Source organism: Dufourea novaeangliae, unplaced genomic scaffold (genome assembly GCF_001272555.1).
Source record: "Dufourea novaeangliae isolate 0120121106 unplaced genomic scaffold, ASM127255v1 scaffold65, whole genome shotgun sequence".
In the NCBI taxonomy this organism is placed as follows: domain Eukaryota; kingdom Metazoa; phylum Arthropoda; class Insecta; order Hymenoptera; family Halictidae; genus Dufourea; species Dufourea novaeangliae.
In genome coordinates this window covers 1,535,955-1,548,044 of record NW_015373961.1, presented here as the reverse complement: position 1 = coordinate 1,548,044, position 12,090 = coordinate 1,535,955, and the positions used below count along the sequence as shown (strand labels likewise).

At 41.2% G+C, this 12,090-nt stretch overlaps 1 protein-coding gene across 1 annotated transcript in view; it reads right to left on the bottom strand.

Moving 5' to 3' along the window:
- LOC107186533 (growth hormone secretagogue receptor type 1) overlaps positions 1–3,827 on the bottom strand; it is a 45,742-nt gene extending 41,915 nt beyond the window's left edge. The window contains exons 1-3 of the mRNA XM_015574425.1: positions 3,737–3,827; positions 2,804–2,919; positions 2,222–2,384 (exon numbers count right to left, since the gene is read on the bottom strand). Of these exons, the coding sequence (XP_015429911.1) occupies positions 2,222–2,384; positions 2,804–2,919; positions 3,737–3,827 (370 nt within the window). The remainder of the gene's footprint in view (positions 1–2,221; positions 2,385–2,803; positions 2,920–3,736) is intronic.
- Positions 3,828–12,090: the final 8,263 nt, after the last annotated feature.

Here is a 12,090-nt window from a genome sequence, read left to right as displayed (position 1 = left end):
ACACAATTTGCTGTATTTCCTCTCCAGTATCCGGTTCCGTGTAGCAGAAATAAGAAATTCGATTGTGCTCTCTGTCTCGCCGTACTTTTCGGCGTAAGATCGCAGAACCTCTCTCTTTCTCCCCGTTATTTTCCTTGAAACGGTGAAACGCTTTCGAGCGGTTACACTTTCTTGGACACTGTCCAAACAACGAGAAACGACACCGAGGCATACCGGCGCGGTGGCGGCGGCGGTCTGATTGAAATTAAAACCAGCGTGGGATTCTCACCGCCGCTACTTGGAATACGAATTCGAGCTGAACCTGGTTAATAGACGCCGGAACGGCATTCGGCGCTCGATGGAAATTAATTGACGAACCGGACCCACTCAACCGACTTCACCCTCCTCTCGACCGTTTCGCGATTCCGTTGGGATTTCTAGCAGAGGATATAAAATCGTGCCGATTTATCTCTCAGTGATCATCCCGCTCGGGCCATCTCGACCGACATTATGAATCGTAAATATTAAACGGATTACAGGTGTATCGGTTACTCGTCCGATGACGGATACCACCGAGGCACCGCGAGGAACGAGCAGAACGATCGCGAAATTAAATCGAGGACAAAGTGAATATCGATTGGTCTGTGCGCAATGAACCTGATCCTAATAAGGGTTCATCTATTGGATTAGAGTGTTTTTTTTTTAGTCAGATTATTAAACCGCGCGGATCCTTTGGGCGAGAATTAATAACGGCACAGCCTGATGTCGCGTGCTGAACACGGCTCTTTGTACTTGCAACGAATACAAAAAGTATTTGCACGATCGAGCCTCTTCTATTAAATGCACTGAAGGGAACGAAAAATGTGCAGTAATGAGAAACACAGTGCTTGTGTGATATAGCTCACGAAAAAAATGAAGCTTATGAAAATAGAGATTTTTATGAAGTAATTTATGGATAAATCGGGTTAAATAGAATTATATCTATCTTATTAAAGATTGTATCGGGAGTTTTATACAGTCGTGTACGTGGCAAATGCATAAAATCTGCGGTCTAACAATAATATATATATGTTATTAAAAAAATAAATTACATGATGAAATATAGGTAAATGGTTGGATTTTTGCATTATACTACAATAAATTATCTACCGTTCTTTCGAACTATTTTCTTAGCAATGTCAAATCTATCCGTGAAATGATACGGTTTTCCCGATATTTTCCACGAACTCCATACAATATCGTCAGTTCCTATTCTTAGTAAAAAAGCAAAAACCAGAAGCACTAGGAATCATTTGACCGATCGTTTGAATCTCGAACGATCGATATTCGCAACGCTTCTCAAATAAACAAGCGGCGTTGTTTGTCCGTGCCAAACGGGTCGTTCCGACAAACAATCTATATCGGCTCGGTTGAAATATCGATTATAGACCAGCCTATCGATGACAGCGCGTCTCGGTAAAAATTGCTATTCGTTGCTGGTCGATTCGTGGGAATCGAATTACCGACCAACGTGTTACGGAATTATAGCATTGAACAAGAGAGACACATGGCTCATTCGATTCGCATCACTCTTATGACGAGGTGAGTCTCTAAAACTGAACTGCGAATTCTTATGGGTGGTTCAAGACGTGATACTGCAACTTATCAATCAAACGTAGCAGCTTATTCAAAGTCCCCTCCATTTGCATTCACGTGAAAAAAAACAGTCTATACAAAGTGAACCGTGCGTATACAGGGTGTTCCAATAATCGTATCATCGTCCAGAAACTAGATGATTCCTTGTAGAAAACTAAGTCGAAGATGTACAACAAAATTTGATCTTATAGGAAGCCATAGTTCAGAAAATTCAGTTTGAAAATCTTATTCCATATGATTATTTCACATTTGAGTATCTAAAGGTAAGGTTGAATATAATCAGTCCTGCGACTGTACCTTGCCTTTCATGGAGAATCTTCTGCCTGTAGGCTACAAATGTCGTTATTTTAATAAATGAGAAGAATAAATAATAATACTATTAAAACACAATCCTTTGGTTCTCGTTTCTGTAACTTATTCTTATAAAAATGATTTATTAAAATCAAAATTTGTATAAACGTCCACAGTATAGCCTCCTACGAAAAAGGTTTTCTTCGACATTTTTGGCTTATACTCGCGCAGGAATCACCCTCTTCCCTGGTTGTACCGTGATTACTGGGACACCCTAAACAAGATATACGTAATATGATTTGCGATCATGACTCACACATGTGTTCCCCGAGTGGCCACACTTGCGGTCCGGAGTTGACCTCAACGAGAACGGAGGGGGTGCATATCAGAAGGACGAAGAGATCGGCCACGCTCAGATTCACCAGAAAGATGTTCGTGCTGTTTCGCATGTCCTTACCCCGGAACACGACCAACGGTACCTGAAGAACGGGACAAATTGTTTTTGTAACAGTGGTCGACCTTGGTTAGCAGGTCGAAATTTCAAGAGACCGCGTGACCCCGAATTCTCAGTTGTCCTGTTAAGAAATCCGGTACAGATGGCAGAAAATGGTTAAGAATGCTTTTAGAAATGATGAATTCGTAGAAAACTGGGAAGTAAACTTTACAGAAGTGTTTAGAACTTGTATTAGCGATATCGGACCATATACTAGTAGGTTGCCTAATAGACAGTAGATTTTCTATGTTGGTCCCAATATGCTTTGACGATTCTATGTACATACCACATGGTTTTCGTGTAAGGTTATCAGGCATAATACCAGGTTTTTTATGAATTCTATTAATCATCGTTATCTACTTGGAGAAAGTTCAGACCAATAAATATCAGCTATATAAGACTCGCCATAAGGTTTCCTATTATGCCGAGGACCATCACTACTATGCAGACAACCATGGACGTCGTGCGAATGTAAGCAGGCAGCATGTATAGAACATCCGTGGCATTTTCAGACTCGATCACTGAAACAGTAACATTTTTTCGAATGTTAGCACTAAGGTATTTTCCATTCACAATGTTAACATCTATCATTTCTATTTATCCAACTATCCCGGGACAAAACAAAAAATTTACTATATAAAATTAACTACTGGACAGTAACGAATTATTTTTCTTCGACCAAGAACGGAATGATCGCATTTATCTAACATTCTTAGCTTAGAAATAACATACTGCTCCGTATGAACGTCGATTCGAAGTTATTTGGAACCTTGCGTGTCAAGCACGCCGTTATACGAATAATTTTAAGATGATTACTTCGATTATGAATTCCAATAGCTCCGATTAATTTTCCGATAACAGGCAATGTAATTCAATAAATCACCAACAATCTGAAAGCGAATGATATACTATATCTCGACCCCAGAGCACGAGTGCATTAAGTCTATTTAAAAAAAAAAAAAATAACATTTCACATGTTTCCTGTATCAAATATTCTCTTTCCGATGGTAAAAATTATTTCGTTCTAAGTCGTCTAGTTTTTAATACAGGTACATAATACTCTAAAAATTATATTAAGTACATACTTTCGTTTACATTTCTACACATAGAGACTTGTCTTAAATCCATTCAACAGTTCGAAGCTAGCGATTGTTTCCTGCTCAATTCATACCGAACGGTTTCAAAGTTACAAGGTTTACACGCCATTGATTTTTGAAAAGTGTGACTTACGACACTCTGGGCTCTATGGGTCCAGAATATATATATTTCGAGCAATTCACAGCCCAATTAATTTCAAATGTGATTTGTTATTGTTTATTCCCGTGGCGGTTAGCGTACCGGAGAAACTGTCGTTGCTGTCGTTTCCAATGATCGTTGCGTAGTAGGAAGAATTCAATTCGAGCGCGACACTGGACACCGTGGACAACATTTTCGTCCGGTTGGTGGCCAATCAGGAACGTTCACAGTTCGCGTGTATCCCAGCCGTCTCTGTGTGTCGCCCACGATCCTTCGCCTCATCAACAGTCCATCGTCCTGTGTTCACTTTATCCCTCTGGAATTCCACTTTGTGTCCACGATCGCGCAACCAACCAGTCACGTGGTGTTGATTTTCACACACGATCGCGCACCACCGGCGACGAACTTACATATTCACGGATCACGAGCATCGAGTGTATATGTGGGTCGTTAACAACGGACGGTGACCGGTCGCCCCCTTACGTCGGCAGTTTCACGTTCAGCCCAACGACGCGTACCCGCGACGAGATTTTCTGGACAGCGGCGAATTCGTGTACCAGCGGGGAATCGCGATGAAAATCCATCGGGAATCGCGTATCGAAACCCGTGGAACGAACGTTGGACACGGTGGTTTCCTTCTTCGACTCACAGGCGACCGTGGTTATCGTTAACGGCGTGGTGTTCAGTGACATTATAAAGTGCTTCTTGGTGACTGCTGGGCTCTCGCTTCCTCAGGGGTGACACTTCGCCGGGGGTGTTCGTTACACATCCGAACCGGTAATCACTCGTTCCACCCACACACAGATCCCGTGGCCCTCGACCGGAGCACTCGTCAATCTTTTCAAACCAGCCAATTCGAACTTAATCAATCTGCCCCCCTGTCGTCGTGTCGAGCGAATTACAATAGGTTCGTTATCCTCCCCGTGGCGGTTAGTGTTTTTTTTTTGTTTTTGGCGAAGGTTTGAGTTGCTAACGACTCGATTGAAACGATAAGACTACGTTGTACGAAGGTTAGTTGATTACTTCGTAATTTGTGTACTTTATGATTATGATGATTATGGGTCATATATGCATGGTATCCTCACGAGCAAACTCAGCTTCTGCTGGGGGGAAACAAGCGGCGAGAGGAAGAACCTCTTACCATTTCGTCTCGGGAGTTACTGGAATTTATACCGAATTAACATTCAGTTTAACATTTATTTCAGTACTTGAAATAAATTCACCAAGTGGTAGGAGGCTCTATGCTGCTTTACCCTCTAGTGGAAGCAGAGTTTGCTCGTTAGAGGTACAAAAAGTGGTACGAACTGTTTCCCTACCAATCTAATAGACAAATATATCAAGTTTCTAAGGAAATATATCATTTTAGACCGTTCAGCAATTTTAATTACTCTTTTTATATTGATTTTGAATTTATATAGTATTAGAATCAAAATCAATCAAAGAAATCGTATAAGTAGATTCAATTTTATGTGTACTTGAGCAGATTCGCTCCATATTCTACTAAGTAGATAACTATTTATTAGAACACTTCCGACATTTTAAAATAACGTCCGTCAGAATATAGTAGCATCATCCTAGACGATCCTCCGTACACGACAACCTCCCTATACGATCTTTCTGATTGAGATGAACCGCCGTCTATAAATCATTCACTTGTGTTGACTGGAATAGGGTCTCATTCATTGTACCATGCAATCCGTTACACGTCACCAAACACATTCTTATTCAGTAAATGGTACTCGGTGAGAGTGCATTTTAATTTGATGAAAACTAACCATCTACCACTTGACAGTGCATTTTGATTAACCGTTGAAAAAGCATACGATATACATGTAAGATGATAAGTTTCCCTAATTGATCGACCCTTTCTTCCGGCGTTGAAATTTGCAGAAGGCAATGTTCTGTTATTTTATCGGGAACCATGTGTTTACTAATGAAAATCGAAACGTAACCTATATAACGGTAAAAATAGCCGTTCATTCAATTCGCCGGCGAATCGTGTCTTATTACAGCCAGTAGGCCGGGGAATAAATATTTTTATCCTGTCTCCTTTGTACGGCTATCCTGTCTATCACTCATAAACGCCGTATGTGGGTCGCGGCACCTCAAGTATGTATTTACCTTGGCACAGTCGGTTAACACCAATTAACTCCTGTGTTATCGAAATCTATTCGGAACCTAATTCTGCCTCGTTCCCGGCCGATCGTACCCAGCGCGTCAACGAGTTATGAATTGCGCTCATGGAACGACCTGCCCTAACCGCTTTAACTTTACCAATTTTCACTTCTGGAAATAGATCGCCGCGTTTGACTTCCACTTTCGACGAGTGTTGACGCGCGTATTAAATTGCTCGGATGTATACAGTGGAAGTGGGAACATTTGTGGTACATTTCGGTGGGAGTTAATTAATCGGTACAAAGTCTGTCGAAGGAGAGTAAATTTCTTTTGATAGGATTTTATTTCTGAAAAAATGTAATTTGAAAAATAAGTGGACAAGCACGCTCACGTGCATAAGTCATCGGACACTTTCTTCTAGTGTTCTATGTTCTAGGTGGAAATTAAGGAAAATTAAGGAAATTGTGTCAAAAAATTGTAATATTTGTTTCAGTTTTCAGTTTCCTCGAAGCAACAAAGTGCTCGGTGACTTAAAGGCGGGTGCGTATACCCGCGTGTTTACAGTACATAAGTAGAACAAGTGGTAATGGACAGACACGTCAGGCGCATTCTATTCAATAGCACGTGTATCCGATAAATTTTCGAAGTAACTTTTCTCGAAACCAAAAACCACATTTAACAAAAATTATTCTAGACTTTTAATATACTTTTTTTTTCGCGAAGTCTCTTCCGTAAGAGATGACGGGCAAACATTAAAATGAATTATTAAGTTCAGGTAATTGATATAAATCTTAATTTCCGATGGTAATATTATACGTTGAAGCATCCAGATATTGTCTGTCGTGTATGAAAAGGAACAATACAACCCGAATGGAGTCCGAAATTCGTTTTTCGTTTATTAAGCGCCACTGATGGTCCACGCTTCGGGAAAGGTGAACGGGAAGCTTACCTCGAAACGTTATCACTCGTTAATTATACAAAGATAATTAAATACATCATACGACACCTGCACAGTATTCTCCCAATTATTTAACAGAAATAATTCGGTATCAGAAAACATTCCACGATTCTTAACCTTTTTATTATAAAAAGCAAGAGAACTATCAATAGTTTAACCGACATATCAATTAATTCCCTAGCCAAAATACCGTTTGAATCCTACTTCTTTTCAATAGGGAAAACAAATAAAAATATCCGTTTGTATTGAACGCCTCGTGTCGTATACAGAACTTCATTTTACCCTGATCTACCATGGGAACGTTGTAGTAACGCCTACCCTTTCCTATTTGCAGAACGATATCAAAGAAATACCGATTGCGCGTTTCCTTCATTGTGCCCTCGAGTAGTCGCGGGAAAATTTAACGCCGGTCCCCTTTCATTCATATCCCCCGGTGCAGCATTGTTCCGCCAACAATGGCCACAAACTGTGCAGTTTTCGCGACCCGTGAAAAGGAAACCTTCTCTAACATAATCATTCACGATTCTTTTTAGACCAAGTGTCTGGCCTGCTGTCGAAATTTCACAAACACGTCGCGATTAATTGTTCACACTGAAGAGTTTCTACGAACTTTCTTTTAGAGATCACTGAGACGAAAAGAAGTTAGATCGTCCCATCGTAAATGACCCCACTGTTCACATAAACAATTGATTTTGGTCGACGCGTGTAAAATTTTGCAAATTTTGACAGTTACGTGCGACACGTGACCGTTCGAATTGTCCCGGGTTTCCCGGAAGATCGACAACCGCGACGAGCAAATAGTGCCGGTGAACTGAATGAAGATCGCCCGGCCCGCCACGATTCTCGAACGCGCCGTGCGCCCCCAGGTACGCATGCGTGCTCCTTTACTTTTTTCTTTCTTCGATCCCTTTGCACGCGCGCTCTGATAACAACGTTAATTTCGTTTCTGTTACGATGTTAGCCTTGCCCGAAAGGTTACATGTGGTCCTAATTGAAAAACGTAATTTTCACTGTTTGCTTACTTCCTCTTCTTTTTTCTTTTTTCGTTATTTTTTTCTTTTAATGTTAATTTTTGTCATTCGACCGTTGCGGAGGAACGTCGCCATAATAAGCCACTAAAATAGTATGAAAGACTACAAAGTAAAAAATATAAAAATTCGACTATTAGAAAGTAAAGAAAATTGTATTCTGCACCTTTGTGTATGCTACAAATTAATAAAATTCACAGACTGATGATGCATTTGTGTCTAAAGAAATTAGGATATAATTTTCTACAAAGGAAGTTAAATGACTGAATCGGTTTCCCGTTCGTTTTAATTTTAAACAACAAAACCATGCGCAAAATTACTGGAACTGTAAAGAAATGGAAAAACTGTATAGAAAGTTCGTGGAAATATCGTCGATTACTTACGAAGTAGAAATTCCCATTCGCTATTTGTCCATGTCACTTGGTCGACTCAAAGAGAAAAGTCGGATTCATTTTCGTCGCTCTAGTGCTCCACAAAGATTGTTTCCATATTCCGGATGCGACACGGGACCGGGTACCGGATAGAAAAGAGTGTATTTTATTCACGATGTTTATGTGCATACACCGACTGCCGCGTGGGCACAATTGAAAAAGTTTCGTCGAATTATACGGAAATGGCGGAAAAGATTGGACGTTGAAAGTTTGACTCTAGGCAGAGCTTTGATAAATCCCTAATGCAATGGGGTGGGTGGAGAAAAAGAGCGGATTTTGTTTAAAATTTCAATCATTCTTATCTCCGTAGAGGAAATAACCGTTTCTCGACAATTTACAGTTTCATTCTGTCTTATCGATAGGCCTCTATACGAAGCCATTCTTTTCATCGTTTTAATCGAATTTCGAGAACCAACTAGGCTGCTATACACTTACGTAAATATAGATTTCTAATGGATTAATTTATAGAAATCAGAACCAAACGGAATAAATGTGTAAAATTCATAGTCTAGTAATTAGTAGATTTCTACAGCTTAAATGTCCTTGACGTAATCAAGAATGTTTACAATTCTCCCACTCCTACGCGGCGAATGTGAACAGTATCGGCAATCGGTTAAAATTCGCAGCGTGAGAAAGACGAATCCTGTAGCCTCGATCCTCCAAGCATTTCGAAACGATCTTCTCCTCGTTGTTCATGTAGATTTTACCTCCATCACGAAGTGGCCAGGGGGGGTACAAAAGAAGGGAGCACGCGTTAAACGGAATCCCGTATTAGGAATCCAAGCACATTCCATTCTGCTCTCACAATCCTCTCTATTCACTGCTATTCAGGCAACCGGACAGCGAAACGTATTGCCCAGGCTAGCCGTTTTGAGCTAGCCGCATGTCTCGAATACATCGCAACGCTATTTCCTCGCCATATATTTCATAATTTGCCGATCCTGAATTACTTGTCCACTGTTGTGCTTCTTCGGGGCTGTTTTATCATTTCAACGGGGAAACATTTGTCATTTTTTATTTTTTCATCCGAAAACATTTTCGATCCGAAGTGGAAGCAATACATTCCCGGGGGTTTCCACGTTTTATTTCCCATTTCGGCACGGCGTCCTACATTTTCGATATATACACATATGTATTCCACCGGACCAACCATTTGCGGATAACGTTCCAAGTCGGAAATTTTTAATTTACCGTGAGTTTAAAATGTCGGTTTCGTGGGCGAACGAGCCAAAGAAGCTTCAGGAATATTGGGTTACACGCGAAAGGACGCTGGTTCCACTCTAAACGTTCGCCACGGACGCTCGATGCCGACTTTGGCCATAATGGAACCCATCCATTGTCCACGCACATCCCAGACGTAATCGGACTTTATCGAGAAAGAGAGAGAGAGAGAGAGAGAGAGAGAGAGAGATCTTCCGGGTCAGAACGTTCCCCCATCAATTTAGACTCTTTCAACTAATAAGGCCTGGTGATTCGGGAATTTAATGCAATCAGGATCGTAACGGAATAACATATTCTCTTCCTCCTTGGCGCAGCTCAAGTGTTCTGCGTGGAATAAGGAGTAAATTCCATAATTTAAGTGTACAAGGTATACCGAAAGTCATGATACAACTTAAAATTAAATGAGAAATGAAAGATGTAATGGAGGTCTCGATAACTGTTCGCAGTTCTGGAACAAGCTATAGTGGATCACTATATTGCAACCTTTTATTCTACGATACACTTCGCACGTATAATAAAAAGTTCTTCTCATCCCTTTTTATTGAAAGGGAAGCCTATCACTCAATAAAAACACCATCCTACACGGAAAGTCAAACAGGCGCAAGACGTTGGAATATGAACGATGTCATCGTGATGTGTAGCGTGAAATTAAATTCCTTGACACAGGGACCGTGCTTTTACTAGGAAGTTTACCGCCCAGGTTTCATGTTCACCGGACAAGAAGATTCGTTTGCAACAATGTCGTCAGACGAGCCTGAAATTTTTCCTGGAAATCATGAATTTGAGGGGCAGAAGTTACTCTAACAATAAGTTATCTCAAAATCGATTAAATAACGTAGTTCAAATGGTAACGCGTTCGCTAACCAGAGGCAAAATTCGTTCATTAATCCGTGGAGTCCTCCGTAAAAGATACGTTGTGTTTACAAAATAAATTTCACTTATATCATCCAAGATTTAGTGGTTTTAGATTGTGAAATTTGTTCACCGTCACTATACTGTGACATTAATTTTTTATAAAACTTTATTTACTAAAGAAAGTGTTTATATATTATACAGACATAGATTTCATTCATGGCTGTGTACAGTACGGACAGACCAAGCTTCCACAGAACAGCAACCAACATCCACACACTGTACCCACGACGAACAAAAGACAAAACCAAAAGCAGTCTCATTCGAGCGTTTCGTCTTCGCTTTCGAAGTATGTAGGTCACTTCAATATCTCATGCCCGTCAGCCCACGTCGCAGGGTAACGATTATTAACAGAGCATTACATAATTAAACGCGCGGTGCCCACAGAATCTGCATTACAAAAAAAAAGAAATTGTAAAACCGTTTTCCATTAATTCCAGCACAATCGCCCGATGCTCTCGTTTCGCTGTTCAAAGGAAGCGTTCCAGAATCACCTGGTGCACTAATGGTCTTTTAAATTCCCCGAATCGGCTTCATTAGCTCTATACACCGTCTGCTACAAACACTTATAATAATCCATTCGGTGTGCATCCTGCTTTCCGTGCACGTCGACAGAGAGTCTAACACGTATTACGACGAACGTCATTCAATTGACTGACATTGCGCCGTAGTATACGAAGAAACCGGGGTATTCCCTGAATTAAATGCGCGTCCCCGTTGGGTCTGAATCCTTTGAAGCCGCGCGGCCGACTGTACAGCCTATGCTATATTAATTCATCATTGCTCCCTCCACTCCCTTTCCTGGCCAGGTTCGTTTGCACGGATCTGTCATCGATAATCCACATTCACATTAGTCGAGGCTTCGATTCGTTTGTCCGTCTCGAGATATAAATGACTCTGTCAACAGGCAGCGACGGAGCATGAACGCCGGCTAATGCCGCGTTGAAACTGCACGCAGGCTCGTCCAAGATTTATGCAGTTAAGTAAAAACGACACTTGGCACCGATTCAGCTGGACGATAATTCCCAGAGACTTCCGTGACCGTCATTTACGGTGGGGCATCGTTTAACGGCGTCTCCTTTTGTGTATCGACCCTTCTCTCCTCTATTATTCGTAATCGGTATCGATTTGCATCCCATTATCCCACGATACTGGAATCGTATCTTCGGACGTGTTCGTTAAGCTGAACGTCACACGCGCAACGAGCCGCTGAAATATTATTTACACACTTCGTGGCTCAGATCGGAAGGACTCAATCGGAACGGATTAACACTTTGATCTTCGTGTGTGATCGGGATACGTTCGTGGAAAACGGGGTGAGTTTATTACCAACGCTATCGGTTGCGGTCTTAGATCCCCGGGGTTTACGACTTTCGAACGGATATGAATAACGTTCGAGTAAAGTTTACTCGACTGTCACGTCTTAGAACGATCGTTTCGATATTCCGTGATGGTGATCGCACGCGGGACCATCCTCGTTTGCGCGGCTGAATCCGATATTTTGGGTATATGAAATACGTTACGAAGATAGAGTGAACAGTAAAAAGCTGTGACAAATATTTTATAAATTTTCAGTCTTTCTTCGTGAAGAAATTCTGGGTCTAACTTTATTTTCAGTCTTCTGATCCGATCGCGAAAGAGGATATCACGTATCGCCGTGACATGCTGCACGCAACGGATTCGGAAAGAATTGAGGACCACGAAAACTGGGACAGTGGTAACGTTAGTCGAAAGCATAGTAGAACCGACTTATTCCTGGAGAACAATTTAAGGTGACACGGACAAAATGAT